The sequence below is a fragment of the Dendroctonus ponderosae genome, unplaced genomic scaffold, assembly GCF_020466585.1.
Source record: "Dendroctonus ponderosae isolate FM_Combo_2020 unplaced genomic scaffold, Dpon_F_20191213v2 Dpon_F_20191213_6, whole genome shotgun sequence".
NCBI classification, from domain to species: domain Eukaryota; kingdom Metazoa; phylum Arthropoda; class Insecta; order Coleoptera; family Curculionidae; genus Dendroctonus; species Dendroctonus ponderosae.
Genome location: NW_026018814.1, coordinates 8,803,231 through 8,821,435, shown reverse-complemented (window position 1 = coordinate 8,821,435; position 18,205 = coordinate 8,803,231). Strand labels below are relative to the sequence as shown.

General features: G+C 36.4%; 1 protein-coding gene across 1 annotated transcript in view; it reads left to right on the top strand.

Moving 5' to 3' along the window:
- Positions 1–18,205, top strand: part of LOC109544944 — a 92,527-nt gene that overhangs the window by 63,922 nt on the left and 10,400 nt on the right. Inside the window, exons 8-19 of the mRNA XM_048667271.1 lie at positions 1,940–2,131; positions 8,536–8,751; positions 11,666–11,707; positions 11,791–11,829; positions 13,135–14,167; positions 14,224–14,523; positions 15,272–15,710; positions 15,901–16,097; positions 16,152–16,337; positions 16,961–17,064; positions 17,348–17,512; positions 17,582–17,746. Coding sequence (XP_048523228.1) covers positions 1,940–2,131; positions 8,536–8,751; positions 11,666–11,707; positions 11,791–11,829; positions 13,135–14,167; positions 14,224–14,523; positions 15,272–15,710; positions 15,901–16,097; positions 16,152–16,337; positions 16,961–17,064; positions 17,348–17,512; positions 17,582–17,746 — 3,078 coding nt within the window. The remainder of the gene's footprint in view (positions 1–1,939; positions 2,132–8,535; positions 8,752–11,665; positions 11,708–11,790; positions 11,830–13,134; positions 14,168–14,223; positions 14,524–15,271; positions 15,711–15,900; positions 16,098–16,151; positions 16,338–16,960; positions 17,065–17,347; positions 17,513–17,581; positions 17,747–18,205) is intronic.

The following is an 18,205-nucleotide window of genomic DNA, read 5'->3' as shown; positions in this document are numbered from 1 at the left end:
TTTTTTTCAAATCTACACTTACCCACAATAAGGAAATTTTATGCAAAGTGAATTTGAATCATACAGGCTTTAGTGGCTATTAGTAGGCGTTTATATCAGACATTTTATAATACATGTTTATGAAAAGTTACAACGTTTGGTTTGGACTGATGCCCACTCTCTGAACCATTTTAAACAGTCGACAATCCCACCGTATTCTCAATATTTTATAGCTATTAAACACTATTTCGGCACAAACAAACCGAAAGCAATCTTTAATCTAGGTTTATTAAGTAGTTTGTAAGAATGAACTGTTGCTAGACAAAACCAATAAAATTTGGTATCAATTGTTTTAAAACATTGAAGAACTACTTATGTATTTTTCAATGTGAATCAACTAGTTTTCTGGTCATATTAAGTAAGTACATGACTGTACAATGCCATCCAGTAAATACAGTTTAGTTGTTTTTTTTTGGTTTCAACTTTATTTTTTAGCCTTTTATACTCTTGATCGCTACTTGCTGCTTTGTCGCTTTTATGTTGGGGACAAATATTTGTTTTCTCTAGAGCCAACTTCTTAATTTCTGCCGTGTGCAATTAGTTAATTAAATAAATATTAAACTATCACCAAAAAATCAACCAAACAGTCCATCGACATATCGATAACAAAAAAAATCTATAGAATCTTTAAAATATTAAAAATTAGCAATGAGCCTGATAACTGACTAGCATTTATGTAGCTTTGCGGAAACCAAGTATAATCCGCGTTAAGCCGTAGAAAGTTCCGTTAAAATCCTTCCATTTAAGATTTGTAGTCGGCCAAATTGTAAATGTGTTCCGTCAACGGAATGGCTGTGCATTTATCTCTTCTAAAACTTAACATTTTTGCGTCGAAAAATATACCGGCCTTTGGATCTTTCGCGAAGGCTCGCAATTTGTAATGCTTAAGAAAAGAGTGTCAGTGCTTTACGAAAGTTTTGCGGTAATCTCAGCAATAACGATCGAACACCGAAAGGTCAGTCCAGTCGATTTATTTCACTGTTTCCCTTTTTCGATGGAAAAAAACTCGTGAACTGTTCGACAAGAGTTTTTGAATTCTGTTCTACTCCCTTAACTACTTGGATCGGATTCTTGCTGTGATGTTGTCCAAAGCATTTACAAGGTGTCGCAAAATCAGCGCAAAAAATTAATGTTTCAAGTATGAACGTTTTCGGGATGTTCATCAATCGTTGTAGCTAGTTTCAACAACCACAACAGCAAACAATTTAACTAAATCCGTTTAAAAACTGGGCCACAAATAGAATACTAAAAATGATGTACAAAAACAATGGCTTTAGTTAAAATATTATTAAGTTAAAAGTTCAGGTGATTCGGCCAATTACTCTTCATTAAATTCCGGTCGTTGTCCCTAATGGAAAATATTTTCAAAGCTGCGATTTTTTATTTCATATTTATCCAAACAATATTTCATATTTTTTGATCGAACACTAAAAATATATTCCCGGGCCAAGCCAACAGTGATAATAAATCGGGAAAACAATTCGCTAATTACGATTTATGTTTCGCATCGAATGAACATTTTATATTTATTTGAATCGTTATCGAAATGAAATATTCCATATTCCATGATGCCGTTATCTTTTTTTCGTCTTTTGTGCGCTGCAATATTCAATTTTACTATTGCGTGCTGCAAAAGTGAAATACGTTATTAAATATTCGATGAATGTTTAGTCTGGAATGGCTATTAAAATTACGTTTTTAACAAAGGCCGTTGCTCTGATAGATTTTCCAATGCGATTCTCATTTAGAAACGATGCGCTACCAATTAAAGTTTATTTATTAACTTTTTATTGTTAAAAAGTATCTGATACTGAAAGGTAATTAACTGCATCATTTGGAAAAACTGCGTGTGTCCCTCATTCGCTTAGTTTAATCACGAATTTCTATTCTTGTCGTTTAGTGTGCCGGAAGAAGTAACGACGGGTTAACGAAAGAACAGCTGGATCTCATCCATCAAATCATGGAGCAAACGCAAAGACAGAACCAAGTAGTTTCGTCGCCATCCTCCACAAAACCATCGCCAAAGAAAAAGTCGCGAAGCAAAGAAAAAACGGTGGCAGCAGCGTCGTCTACCTCATGGTCGCCAAGTTCGGTAAGTTTGTAATTAAGAAGAACCAACAGAAAAAACTACACAATTTATTACTTATTGGTTAATGTATCCGAGTCTGCAAAACTCAACTGACGTAGTCGCTTAATAGCATTCACCTTGGCTCGATCATAAAACATGCCCGCCGAAAAGTTTCCGAAAACTTCGAGACTAGACTTCAAACGAAGATAAATTGAATGCCGTATTCAAAGTCGGGGCGGTCTTATTTTTCAAATTAGAAACCCTTGCCGAGTCTGAACTTATTTTTGCCTACAGTTCAAAATTCAGCTAATAGGTCTATCATTTGCTTGGATACTCAAGGCAAAAGCAAAGTTTCTCATGCACAAACAATATGTGTACTATTGTGTGTGCAATAGAGAAACCAAAACAGGTTTTTTACTGTGTACGAAAACTTTAAAAAGTTGGCAAACATTCAGAATTGGTTACGATTTGAATAAAATGCATTTTTAGTATGAACGCCATTACTGTGACAATTTGGTCGCCTTTTATTCTAGCCCAAACAGGTCGAAATAAGCAGAAAGCTACTCAACATTTACCAAGCTCGACTGATTCGTACAATTATTAGAAAATTTCCCAAGACAAACTAAGAAAAGAAATAGGACACAAAGAATATTAGGACAACTTTGATTTCATTTTTAACGATTTTAATTTCGTACAGTCTTTCAAAGTTTAAACTCGCTTCTTGCGTTGCTTTGCTGTTTTTTGCTACCGAGTTTTTAAATTCAGATTACAATTAACAGGACTATTTTCGCGGCGCATGAAAACAGTTCTACTTTAAATAAAATAAATATTTAAAAAACGACTTGTAGTTTCTCTAAAAATAGAGAAAATCAGCATTTGATGTGCAGCTAGAGTAAAAATTACAAGATTTTAGATTTGTATAAGCATGGACTTCTATACTAGCAATGAAGTATTTCGCTAAATTTCTGGCTTCAAGGCGAATTGAATGCAGAGTTCGAGAGCTTTTAAAATGAAATTAAATTACATTGTAAATGCCATAAGCTGAGAGCCCAACTTCCCGGTTGTTCGAAACAAAGTTGGAAATAAAAAAATTGCAGTTATGTGTATAGATTCAATTCTAGTTCAATATATACACATTTCGTAGTAAATCAGGTATCAGCGTGAAACAAAAATTTTTACATTCAAATGACTGCTCAGACTGAAACTTTTCATCTACTCGTCAGTTTAGTTTAAACGTTGGGAGATTTTAAACGACAAAGTACATACTTTGCCAAAATACATAAACCACAAACTTCTATACAAATTCAATAGCACTTTGGTCTTTATATTTAATTGTTCTTTATATTTTCTTTTTTGTTTCTGTGTTCCTTTTCTATTTGTGTGAATGGCAAAAATTGTAGGTCAGTAGTTGCTTTAAATCAAAAGTTATGAAATTTTAAAATACAGAATGCGGTTGCCTGGAAATGTATTTTCTAGCTCAGTATTTACAAGTTTACAGAATATTAGGCCTGAGTGCAAATTACATTGAAATTTGAGTTGCATTACATTGAAAATTGAAATATCTGCTTTAGACTGTAAGAATTTCACGATTTTGGTTATTCTAAATTATAAGTTTTTAAATAATAGCTTGTTCTTATATGAAAGCATTTACTTTAATGCAGTTAAATGTTTACAAAATTTGCCCAAAAATCAGCATTGCGTGCAATTTCATTGAATTTTGCAAGCGTTTTAGATCCAAATGTTTCTGACACCCCGTAATATTTTCAAGTTACTAGAAGCTGCAACTGAAAATATTCGGGTTTTTAAAGGCCAGTGCACAGTTATGTGAAAAGATTCAGTTCTAGAAGAGATGTAAAATACCTTGCAACAAAAACTGCTACGGCACGATTTGAGTGGCAATTTCAGATCTGTGAGATTTAAAATGTACGTTATAAACTGTGAAATTTTCAGAAATCTCGTTTCAGATTAAAAGTTCTGACCTTTTATAGTTCAACATTAAAGGATAGTGTACAGTTGTGTGGAAACCCGCCGTTCGAGAATAGAATTTAGAATAGAATTTTGCCTTTTGGCTAATTGTATGGAATTGTTTGTATTTTAAGCCTCAAGTGTCTGGTATATATGGGGACGATTTCAAGCATTTAGTTGTTCCAGATTAAAAGTTCCAGTTAAAGACAGCGTGGTGGTGATTGCTAGTCTAGCTCAGTTAATTATTTTCAAAGGATTCGACGTAATTACAATGAATATTTCAAAATGGAAAAAATTGGAGCCACATTTTTTTTTGTTTCAATTTATTATAATTATAATTATCCAAAAAAAAACAAAACAAAATCCATTCAAAATTGGAACAAAAAAGACCTCCTCCTTCAGAGTCGGGCTTTTTCGCCACAATATGCAAATAAACTCATGCAATTTTTAGACAACAAGCTTTCATGCAAAATTATTGGTAATTTTGAAGCACTTGTGTGAGAGTTTCGAGCTATTTCTTGCGATATAGTAAAAGTCAGAAGGGATTAAACAGCAGCATATAGTAATCTCGAAATATCTAGTTCTAGAATACCAATTCATGATCTGCCGGGAAAAGCGGGCTTTGAATACAAAAAATAAATTTGAAAGACAAATATAAATTAATCGACTATTTTTTTTAAACACACAATTGTTGTTTGAAATTAATTGATTTTGTTGAATGATCTGAAAATATTCGTTTTTATAGTATTTTTATATTCGTATCGTATTCTCAAAGTTCACAGAATTTTTATCTAGTCTGCGAACTAACTGTTCTTGATTCACAAATGAGTTTGAGTTTCTAAAAATATTAATTTTGAGCCCATTATTGATCAAAGTTTTCAGAACAGCCGGCTGAGTTCAATAACAACTTGATATACAAGAATCTGCTTATAGCAGGTAGAATACATTTAAGTTGCAAGTACTTCTACTTGACAGATTCGTAATTTGAAGATCGGATTAGATTTGTCTGAAAACTTTCATGTTTAAAGCAGCAAAATTTACAACTTAAGCAAAAATATATTGCAGAAATTTCAGATTTTACTATATTTTCAAACCTCAAAGAATATCAGAGGTTGGTGGGATTTAAATATGGGAATTTTCAGAGTTCACAGATTCAAGTGTCTGCTATTGACTATGAGACATCTCAAGAATTTTTCGGATAACTTACATGTGTTTAAACACATTTATTTTCGATCGGTATTGCACAATAAACGATTACCAGCGATTCGCATGAATCTCTCAGGTTTATGAGCTTTAAACGCCTTATTTTCTATTTAATAACGTGTTAGCACCTTGAAATTTGCATGCACCGTTAACTAATTTTTAAGAGGAACTTCTCAAGATGCAAATTCGAACCAATCCCTAATTGGATCCATAAGCCTTTTTCCTGCAACATTAAAATATAATTATGCTTTTAGCAAAGTGCTTGTCCAAAACTTTGTGAAGGATTTTTAATTTTGTGTAAAACTTTTCCCTTTTTAATTTCATTATGCAGCCCGGCAGCTTTCCACCTAATTAATTTAAAATTAATTTTAATAGGATTGTTGGACTTTTACGATTGCTCGGTCGGTTCAAAACAAATTCTACTGCGAATTGCAATATCGTATTTTTAGTTCGTGGAAAATCGCGAGCTAACTGGAAATGTAATTTGCAGTTTTACTGCTGGAGTGAGCAACTTGAAACCTTATCAAGTTGCTAATTTGTAGAAAATCTCAACCGAAATTAAAATGAGGGTTTTTTTACTACACGTATATCCAAATTGAACATGCGGATTGATCATGTAAAGGGGATGCTATGGGAACTCAACGACCTTTAACCCTCCTCCTAGATTTCACCGGGATTCTCTACCCCGTTCCATTAAATTGATAGAAGGTGTCGAGGGGTGGAACAGCTCGTTCGTCTTATTTGCATACGCATTTGTTTACGTGTTTTGTATCGGTGATCTGGGGATAATTAATAAGGGTGGATACTTTAGACATTTATATATATCAAGCCATCTCGAGTAGACTGAAAACAGCTAAGAACATTTCGAAGAATTTTAATGACATTGTTAGCATAATTTGATCGCTCTTAAACAAACGATGCTCAGGTGGCTACCTGTGGAAACTTTACATAAAAACAGCATTTTTTCCGTTTAATATGAAAGTAAATGTGCACTTAGCCTAAAAGCAAAGAAAAAAGGCAAGGTAAAAACTTTGCATTTGAATATCATAATACAAACCGAGGAATATTCTATTTAGCTCTGGGCGATTGCAACAGTCGATTAAGGCGGCACCCTCAGTAGCTTAACAATTTAAATAAAGGATCATGTATTTTGATTATATTATGCAAGCTGAAACTCATAAATAATGGCGGCGTTGTTTTTAAATCTTATGCTATATCCCCGAATTGCAGACATTCTTCAGATAAATCGGGCAGTAAAAAAGCCCCCTTTGCATTTGCCTCAAATCCCTGTCTAATACCCGTAATTTAAATGCATAGACAGGCCGAGTAAAAGAGGGAAAATTGTTAATTCCAGTGCCTGTAGTAAAATGTTTTCAAAATGTTCATAATATAGGTTTACAGCCTCTATGGCTGCCAATGTGAAAATTCAGTATGCAAATGCGTTTCGGCGAAAAAAAGGGGACAATTTGACTAAGGCCTTACCCCCAATGTATACGAAATTGATTACCAGTTATAACGCATTTTCAAGCGAAATAAAAACACTTTACTGCCTATGAAAAGCCTGTTTATATCAATAGAGCATGTTTCAGACAAGGTAAGTGAATTTGGCATTAATTGCATCTTTGTCAGTTAGAAATGAACTGTTTTGAAGGCCATTTTTAAAACACGGAAAGTTTTGAGCTAATTGTTAACAGCTTAACTGAATCAAATTAAATTAGTTGTAAAACTTGCAGATTTTTTAGTTTAGTTAAAAGGCGCATTGGACAGAATCGGAAAGTCATTGATTGCTAAAATCCAGTTTGGTGGGACAGACACATTTCAACAGAAGTGAAAAGGCATATAGGAAGGACAATGGTGTTGAATTGTGGACACTGGGGGCGGAAATGAAACTAAAAATAAATACTGTATAAAGGGACTATCTGCGACGCGGTGAAGAAATATCTAAGTTGCAAAGAAACAGAAATAAGGACATAAGACAAAGAGCAGCTCCGCAATAAACAGTTCTGGAAAGTTTAAAAAGAGAGGATTAAAATGAATGGGATAGATAAACAAAGATTACCCCTAAAAATGTTTAACCTCCTGGACCCACCAGGAGGGAGAAAGAGAGCAAAACCCAGAAGATCATAGACTGTGGGCATAAGAGAAGCAATGGAAGTCGAGAATCGAGACCGATGGAGATTGGGAACGGGAAGACGGCGACTAGCTGTAAAACACCCGATATATGCATAACAAAAAAAACTTCAACCCCATCTTGGGTCTTTTTTCCACTAATTCTCTTGAATTGAGTATGTGATCTTTTACAAATTTGTTGTAGTTGATTGGACAAGCACATAAGGTTCCATTACTAACCAAATTGCATGATTTTTTCAGTTAAAAACGAGCTAAACAGCATCGATTCAAAGCAGTAATTCCCATCCATTATCGCACACAACGGACCCCATAAGGGTGACACTGTCCCGATTAGACTCATCAAATATCTCCATCTAATCCGGTTATTGCTGGACCGAGTGACGTCAACCACGAATCAGTTTTATCCCCTTTCGAGAATTTAGAACAAGTGCTTTTAAAAGGATTTAAAGCCCTTGCGTAACGGACTGAGAATGTTAGCGAATTGTGTTGTACCCCAGTAGTTTTCGTTAGTAGCTAGTGATTGTGCTGTTTAATGTGAAAGTTATGGATCAATACWGGAACAATTATTTGGCGCATGTTGGGCAGGTAATTGAGTAATAATTGCGTATTGGAAAGGCATAGATTTGTGATTAGTGCTTGGAAACGTTCGCTGCTACAACCAATATCCAAACTGATCTGATTTAAAAAACACTTAATTCAAAAAAAAACCTGGGTTCCAGTCAATTTTATTGTTCATCATTTAAAATGTTACAAAYACGTTTCGGTGTTTTTCTCCACCATCATCAGCCATCACCACCAATTGCTTGCCAAATGTGAAGGTAGAAACAGCCATACATGCAAACTGATGATGGTGGAAAAAGACACCGAAACGTATTTATAACATCTTAAATGATGAACAATAAAATTGACTGGAACCCAGGAATTTCTTTTGAATTAAGTTGAAATACAGTCAGGAAAATATACACAATGAATTAAAAAACACTTCCATGCGAGACATGAGACCCTTGGTATAATTAACTAACTCGACTCCCGGCCTTGAACGAAAATACTGAAGTAAACCATCACGGTCACTTTTTAACGTTCTCATCATTCTTATCGCAATACTAATTAGTGTTTTTTATTTTTTTTAGCAGCAGCAACAATGCATGCAGGTGAAAACGATTTCATCGGGGGCTTCGAGTCCTCAAAGTAAAGTTACCACAACAACCCCGTCTATGCCTTCGCCCACTGCCCAGGACAAGCAGCCCATCCTCAAGCCAGTGGAATGCAATTTATGCAAGAGAAGGTTTAAGAATATTCCTGCTCTGAATGGACACATGAGGTTGCATGGAGGCTACTTCAAAAAGGTAACACGTTTGCTATTTCTATCTAATTTAAGCCAGTCAAAGCGTACTGATAATGCATTTGCGGTGGTTGGTGTTTGGAATTAACTATGGACTACGTGTATAATTTGCGGTAGAGAAAGGCTTTTCAACAAATGTTATAAACTGGCACTCTTGTGTGTGTTATAAATGAATTGGTGTATAAAACATTCTGTGTGTTATATGACATTCAGATGATGCTTCCTGAATGCAAAAGAAGAGTTTTGAAAGTTATAATTACATTTCTCTGGCTTGAAAAGTTATTTAAGCATTAACTGAAGACAACTTTTTAAAGTTAAAAAAATTGTCTTTAAAAAATTAACTCAAACGTTTTTGATACCGAAGTTAGAGCGCGTTTTATTTACTATTATTTTAAAAGAGGAGTTGTAGTTCGTATGGTCTCGGTCTTGAGGAGGACGCAATCGAGAGTATAATTCTAATTCCTGCATCAGGGTTCGAACCTGTTTAAATTTAAAGAAAACATCCAGTTCTCACGCAACATAGATCAAGAGGATGAATTTTACATCTTCAACGTTAGCCAGGTTTGTTAGAGAACAAGACAAATATAATACTTTCAAGTTACAGATAATACAAAAATGATGAAGGAACCAGAGTAAATTTCAAAAGCTTGGTGGCATCAAAGTTTAGACGCTTATTTGAGCCCGATCTCCAATTCTCAAACTACAACTCTCTTTTAACTAGTCAGTTAAGACTGTCCTTCTTTCTACTATTTAAAAAATGCATATTTTTGCTGGTCTACATTTTAGACATCACTCAGTTCCAATTAAAGATTTTTCTGTTAGGATGTTTCTTTTTTTTTGGGTGAAAACCAAAGTTAATGCATAAGAAAGCAAGCGCTGTAACTTAAATGGTTCTTGAGATATGAGCAAAAAAGTGGTGTGGTGTTTGCCTGGAATTCTCTAATTTTCCCGAAAACTCTCAACTGATGTTTCCCTTGAAAAATTATTTTTTAGTCGTGTGATGTTTGAGCATATTTCGCGGAAAACTTAGAAATATGTTAAAATTTCGCCTTTTGCCCAAAACGGCCAATATTTCTTTTTGTATATCCAGTGGCCAAAAAATCCTCACAACAGCCCAATTTGTTCCTTGAGGTGTCAGCAAATAAGTGGCGCTATGTTTCAAATGACTTTTCCTGTTTCACTGAGTGAATGGGTTTTTTAGCTGTCTAACCAGTGGTAAAAAACAACTCTACAGCTCAAATGGTTCTTGAAATATTACTAAAAAGGTGAACTCATGTGCCAGTTGAGTGCCCAATTTTACCAAAAGTGCATCAAGTAAAAAAAATATTCTGAAATTTTGCTTTAATAGTGAAAACTGCCAATATATTCCAAGTGGTGTTTTACATGGTAATCCTCTATTCAATGGTCAGAAAACCATTGCTGTAGATCAAATGATTCTTGAAATATGACCAAAAAATGGTATGCCTAAGCTGATTTTCCAATTCGTTTAAAACCGTGGAAAACCAAAAAATATGATGAAATTTGGCTTTTTTGCCAAACCTGCCCTTCTTCCAAACCCGCGTAAAATTAAAGATTATGTTGTTGGCCATTTGCCTGAAAACGGAAATTTCTCGATGATTTTTTATCTTCTATCCAGTGGTGTAGAAATGAGCGCACTATCGCAAGTTGTTCCTGAAATATAAGCACAAAGGTGGCGATATGTTTTAAAAAATTGACTTTTCCTGCTCCTATATATGTAATGTACAAATTTCCAATTTTTGTGAAAACTGAAACTGTGAAAACACCAAAACTGTCACTATAGAGTAACTAAATTTCACTGTGTGAATGGGGTGTTTGTGTTTGTGAGCTGTCTTTCCAGTGGTAAAAAAACAACGCTATAGCTCAAATGGTTTTCGAGTTTTTACCAAAAAGGCGAAGCCATGTGTAAGTTGATTGCCCAATTTTGGAAGAATCGCGTAAACTAAAACAAGTTTCTGAAATCTTGCTTTATTGTGTGTAAACTGCTGATATATTGCAAATGGTGTTTCACGTGATTAATCCTTGGTTAATCCTCTATTCCGTGGTTACAAATCGAGCGGTGTGGCTCAAATGATTCGTTAAATATGACCAAAAAAGTGGTGTGATGTTTAAGCCGATTTTCCAATTCTTTCAAAGCCACTTTAAAAAAAATATGTTGACATTTATGTAAAAACTTTATTTTCTATTTAACTATGTTTTAAGTTTTGACCTGATGAATCAAGTTTTCAATGTTCTGTTCAGTGGTAGAAAACGAGCGCTTGAGCTCAAGTGGTGCCAGATTTGAGCAAAAATTAGGCAACATTTTTGAGATGATGGCATCAAAAACATTGGGCTCAAAAACATGTAAAAACTTGATTTTTGGTCGAAAACTTTGTAAAAGAATTCTATTCCACGGCGTCCTGAAATCCCAAAGTTCACCAGTTCCACAAAGTGGCCATTCTTAAATAGGGTGTTCTATTTAAAACTATGGACTAAATATCTATTAAAAAAACATATATAAAAAATATTAGGAAGCCGCATCTCACGATTTATATAAGGCACAAGATGTTTTTTTTAAGCCGTTCTTTGTACTGTGAACCTTATTAAAGACTGTTACATAATCGCTCGATTCATACGCCCTACTTTAAATAATCTGTTAATTTCTGTACAGCCATGCAAGATGCTTGATTGTTTTACTAAACCTCCCGAATGAATTTAAACCGCATATAATGCTTAAAATTCTAGTGGTGATCTACCCACATTTAATGTGGCCGTAGGTATTCAGTATCTTCAGCTAGTTACTTATCCGATCAGTAAATTAGTTCTACAATAAATCACTGCTGCAATTAAATACTTTTAGCCCTAATGCATGTTCTACTAAACTAGTAAACTTTTCCTTCCTAACTCTTCTATATTTTTAGGTGGCTAAATTGCACGACAAAACTAATATCTCCATTGAACAGGTAAATTGACTCCTACAAAAGCTGAACCAAAAAGTTTCGCAAATGCAATTAACTTCAATGAATAATCGAAATCTAATTTTTAGGTAATTTCATTGAGCGAAAAAATCGTCGAATTTGACGAGGTAATTAACTCAACAGCAAATTAAAAAAGTTGTAGTGTTCAGTATTTGCGTAGGCATCTGCAATAAAGCTGCAAGTAAAACTGCTATAAATTATAACTGGATCGAAGTAGAAATGATTTTATTTATGTAATTTTATTGCGAATCCAATTACATGCTCTTACGATAATTGATTGGAACCAATGGGAATAATTCATTTTTATTTCGATCTATTAATTCGTTATTGCATTCAAGTACAAATAGAGATAAATTGCATAGAGCATCATATTGCTACTGAAAGGCAGCAGTAGAATAGACCTCATTGAAAATATTATTTAACAACTGTGTATTATGAAAGCTGAAAAATCGGTAGCCACATTCATTCGATAGAGTATTCATATTACATAGAGTCGGTAGTGACTAATGCACAGAAAAAAGTACAATGCCCATTGTTCGAAATGCTTGCATAGAGCCCATATTGTTGGAAATGTTCGACTCATAAATCTTTTGAAATAAACCATACATATTATTAGAGGAACAAAGGCATGCCGTTATGATGATGCACTTAATAAAAGCCCCACAATTGATAATCACATATTCGTGTTATTCAATGGAACATCAAATTATTGCATTTTCGCTTTCGCAATCATCAATGAATTTACCGAAATCATCTCTAAACAAACAGGACGACATTATTGGGTTGACGATATTAATCTGCTGCATTAACTCTGCATTTGTTCAGTATAATTTTCAAGTCAAACCGAGGTCAGTATTACTGGACTTTTGGTTGTTTGTGGTCATATAGATGCCCAATCAGAGTATTTGTAATTTTATAATGCTTTGTTGTTTTGCTGTTTTGAAAATGAACTAAAACGCATTTTCTGAAACATTTTCATTTCATCAACGTACATTAATTACAACCAGGCGTCTTTTCTAATGTATTTCGTCGTCTTTCGTCTCTTCCTAATGTTTCGTCAGAATAATTCTTCTAAATCCTTCTTTTCAAGTAGACACCTACAAGCCTGAATAATCCGGGCGGTTGCAACAACGATAGCAAAACTTGTAATCAAATTGCGATTTTACCTAAGTTAGTTGAAAAGTCAAATTCACTCCGCCTCGCAATCCTAATGAATCAGCCTGTATGAAAACGGGCAAAATTCGAAATTCTATTAGGTGGGCAGCTCTTTGCGTAAACATGTAGCATTCATCTTACCATAAGTAGACCTTAATGCATTTAACTTCATGTAGCTGGCTCATCATCCCAAGCAACTTAATCTCAAGGATAAAACTCGTGAACCCGCGCACTCTAACACATGGTTTTCATTCTAGGATCCAGATACGAAAAAACTGGATAAAAAAGAGCAAACTGGACCGCCGCTCCAAACCGCCAGCAGCAGCGTGCGGGCTTTGATCGAGGAAAAAATAATCAACAAACGAAATTCATCGCCCAGCACCCGACATGTCGAAGCGATCAGCCATACGACATCGGCTACACAAGTCGATATGGATCACAAGCACACTTCGTTCGTTGTTCCAGCTCCACCGCATCTGGTCCTCGATAAACACCGTAGACATTCCGATGCGGAGGCATTGAAGTCCTCCAAATCCTATCAAGAAGCTCAAGCGATCGCTGACCTTATTGTGAAAAGGGAAAAAATCTGTGTTAAACGTACTACCTCCGATCCAGGTCAGGCCGCGCATTTGTTGCAGTACCGCTCAGATTCATTCTCGCTGGATAACGTGGAAATATATCAAGACGAGCGGCAGTTTGTAACTCCTAGTTTAGAGGACGAGGTTTTCTCGAACAACACTATGATGATTCAGGGTGTTGATCCGAGTCATTTGTCTCAAATATCATTCCAGTCAGAATCACTAGACGACAATCTGTTAATTAAGGATGACAACTTGCTGACCATCAAGGAGGAGGGCCTTTTGGATATGAAGAATGAAGGGGATGAGGATCTTCAGGAACTGAGTCTGGATGATATTGCAAGTTTACATGAAGAGCCCATGACAATCTCGCAGCAGTCTATTCAAATCCCCGTCAATCAGGAGCTGCAAGCTGTGCTGAACTCCCCGTTACCTGAAAGCCTGGCGGAGTTCAGCACCTACCATTCGTCTAAGAATCTGGAAATTCAATCTCCTGGTTACCCGACCCATTCGCCGGGTGCCTATGCAAGATCACCGCACACTTTTACTACTCAGTCGCCTCTCCAAAGTCCCATGATCAGGCACGACTCTCCAGGCTTCGCCTATCCAACCCCTCCAGCTAGCCATGAAGGTCAGAGTCCATGCTTTGGACAAAACATGAACGTCTCCATGGTGTCGCCCAATGATGACTTTGGGCAGATGGTCGAAAGAGGTATGATATTGCAAATTAATCCAAAATTTTATACAACATTATGCTTCTTAATGCAGGCATCGACGAACCACCGCAGGCTTCTTCGCCTCTATCTGCGGCATTCTACACCAGCACAATGTCCAGCTCGGCGGCAGTTGAAGAAGCAATCCAGGAAATCCTGCCTGGCGAAAGTATAAATGAGGACAACCTTTATCCGCTTTCCAATACTCCACCTTCGCAGTCTGAAAACGATTCGTTAGGGCTCACTCCTGTGCCGTCTCCAAGAGTGACTACATCAATGCCTTCTCCTCATCCTTCTAATACATACAGTTCCTCACCAAAGGCTTCTAGTCAAGCATCTGCCTTACCGCAATGGGGTAAGAGTATTTTCAGTATTTCATGTACTTATAGAGATTTGGAAAGTGAAGAAGATTGGAAACCTTTCTATTTTACGGTTAATCAGTCTACAAAGTTCTAGGTCTTCCGATATCCAATCTTCACTCATCTCTGTTACTTATGTTTGTGTAATTGTTTTATTGTTTTCGCGTTTTAAGTTGTTGCCTTAATGTTCATCCGCTACTTCCTTTCTGCCGTGTAAAATATTGTATATATATAAATAATCTTTATTTCCTATAGAAAAAGGCTATCGACCCAATCGGTCTTTCTGCCCTTGAGTAGTACATATGTGTCTTAGCCTAGCTTATTCTAAAATTAATTCCTATTCCTAACACTGGTATAAACTAATCAGTGATAAAAAAAAATCCTGGCCTACAAAACAAACAGGTCTTAGTCGTTAGTTCAGTTGCGTTTGTAGGTGTTCTAGTAAAGTATCTGTTGGGGTACGAAAACGGGAATGTTTTGCCTGTTTTGTCAGGCAAAGGGGATTCAGTATGGTCCAGTTGTGGGGGTTGTTTGTCCATTTTGTCTGTAAGTGTATTAGTCTTTCCGAAATTTTGGTCACGTTTGTGCGTTCGTATAGTAGTTGGTTGGAAGGGTTGTGCAGGGGGTAAAATATTAATTTTTCAAAAACGTAGTTTTCCATAAGACACTTTCTGTTCGTTTTCGAACATAGGACCTTCCTGTGCTTCCTTCATTCAACACCACCCATTGCCTTGATTGTTTCAGGATCTGGAACTTCCGCCACCTTAATGCTTCCAAATTCCGAGGATCCGCTTCTCTCGAGCCAACCGAAGGACTTTGTGTTGAAAAAGCGCATCCAATTGAACGGCGTTCCAGTAAGACTGTTGAGTAACAACGGACTGATCGAATTGAATGGGGGAAATTTCACGGGACTGTTGGTGGACGCCAATGGTGAGCTGAAGCTGATTCAGACCAGCAGTTCCGGCTGTGCAACGAAAAACTTCGTCCTGTCCAACGCCCAGCTGGTTACGACCAGTAGCCAGGAAATTGGAACCAAAGATGGTAGAGTTAAAGTGCAAAAGCTCACTCTGGCGAAAGCTGTACCGAATCAAACGTCAACGAAAATTATCACTACTAATAGGTGTAAAATTGTGAATGAAGCGAGGAGGGAAGAATGCAACGATGTGTTTCTCAGTCCAACAACGTAAGTTCTCATGATAATCTCTGCAGTGTTTATCAAAGCTTTTGAGGTATTTTTTCGTTGAAAGCTCCTCTATCTCTCTCGGAGAGTATCTTTCAGTTTTGATTTACAACATTTTAGGCTGAAAATCAATCTTTTTTTTGCGTAACTCGTAAGCTACTGCTTGGAGTTAATCATTGAAGTAACTTTCCAGGATTCCAACTAGTAGCCCAATAAAACAAGCGCGAAAAAGACTACGCACCGAACCACTCCAACTCCCAGTATTCCACCAATCCAAGCTACGCACAACCAGAAGTAAACCTCAAGGATCAACGCGGTTTACTCCTCAGCCAATTTTGAATCCCCAACGACCCGGATCGGGCTTGTATGCGAATATAAAGTACAAATTCGGTATGTAACACTGATGTAGCAAAGGCGTTTGACCAGTTGTAATTGCGATGGTAGGTGAGGATGGTTCCACTTGGGGCGACCCCATTCCAGAAACCGATTCAACTCCTCACATAAATATTGGCCCTCAAAATCAATGCACAATCCCCACTTATACGTCAGTGCCGAAACGGATGAGCCCGCAACCGGTTTATGAAGACCTGCTGTGGGATCCAGGAATCAGCAGCTGTACTGACTCAGAAGGTAAGTAAAGAAGACGTTTTCAGTAATGATTTTCACGAAGATTTCCTCAAGCAAATTTGAATGAAAATTTAATTCAATCTGTTAAGCAATGCCCAAATATAATCAAATTACTCCCGATACTAGTTAATATGTTTTCTAGTTGGGACTTTATCGGATATGATAAAGCAATCTGCTGGAGCGGGTTTTAGGACGTAGGTAGTGGAAAAGAAAGTCAGGAAGAAATTATTTTATTTTCTACCGCGGCCTGAAATCGCGAAAAAATGACCAGATTTCGGCAATGACCTCGAAATCGACAACTCTGGATACAGCTAAAACATTCATCTAAACAGTTAGGTTTTCGCAGGGCCATTCGTTAAAACTGGTGTTTCTTCGTGACTTTTTGCGAGTACGATTAGCCTGCATCCTCAAAGGTATTTCGCTCAAACGAAAAAATGGAAAGAATATTCAAAAAAATCTAAATACGAAAGCGAAACGCTCGTTTCATTTCGACAAACTGATTGTCCCGACAACGCATTTTGAGTAAGCTGATACACGCTGATATAGCGCGAATGTAAAAAGTGTAAAATAACCCGCAAAATAATATTACCATAATTAAAAAATGAAATGGATACTTTCTGTTTCAGTCGATATGTATCTGGAGTTCGCATGCTGTGCCGCCATCCCGGGCGGAGGGCGAAACAAAGAATATGCCATGCATCTTCTTCATATGTGTGGTGGGAATATACATGTAAGTTCGAAGGAAATCTTTCATTTTATCGACTAATTGATAGCTAATTTTAAACTTTAAACATTGATTTATCACACCAAACAGTGTTTTTCTCAACTGAGGTTGATAATAAATCACACTGCTACAGTAAAAATTCCTTATTATATTGAAATTTCACGTATCGAAAGAGGTAACAGCTTTCACTCTCATTGTTGGAAAGTACTTGAAAACCCCACAAGTTTCATAATTTTTTGTAGAATAAATTAGTGTTTATTTGGCCAAGTCAAAGTGGATTGTTTTCTAGGATGCAATGCTTCGATTGATGCAGCCATCCCCGCATCTACCAGCTGACCATCCGCTACTGGCCTATTCATATAGTGAGAGTGACAAGTGGACATCTGCTGAAACTGAACTATTCCATAGATGCCTGCTGAAGTTCGACAAAGATTTTATTAGAATAGCTGAAGAGGTACGTTCGATATTGGATAAGTTCTTCACAATTTCGCCCCTAATCTGTGTGCCCATCTGCATATTCCAGATCAAGTCGAAATCGGTGAAACAGTGCATCCAGTTTTACTATGTTTGGAAAAAAGTGTGTTCGGATGAGTACAGTCGGCTGAAAGCGCTGCGGCAAATGAAGCGGAATCACCGGAACGTGTCGGATAGCGACGACAAGCCCTATCCGGATGTTAAATTGCTAGGGGTAAGTGCTATCAGACTCAATTCCAGTCCGTACATTTATCTAATTGTTGTTGGCGCTGCATAGTTTTGCTGGATGATTAAACAGGAAGGGTATAGATTGATGCGAATCAGGCACTCTTATCAAGCGGTGCTCATCCCTTACTCTACTTCAAACTTAACGGATCAGTCCGTTAAAATCGCGGATTGTACTAAGAATAGATCTTTTTATACCCAGTTTATTTTCCATTGTTTCGTACGCAACATTTCCGGATTTACCAACGATTCCGTTTTCCCTTTCTATAAATTCTCCATCAAATATTGTTCTCATTTGCGGTGCTGTTATGGTGAATATTTTATTATGTAGAATATTTCCTTCGTATTATAATCTGTCCGTTTGAAGTGTGCAATTATCGAAAAATTACAGCGGTAATTGCACAGTGTGCAATTATCACTCAACGATAATTGCATTGTTTACAAAAAA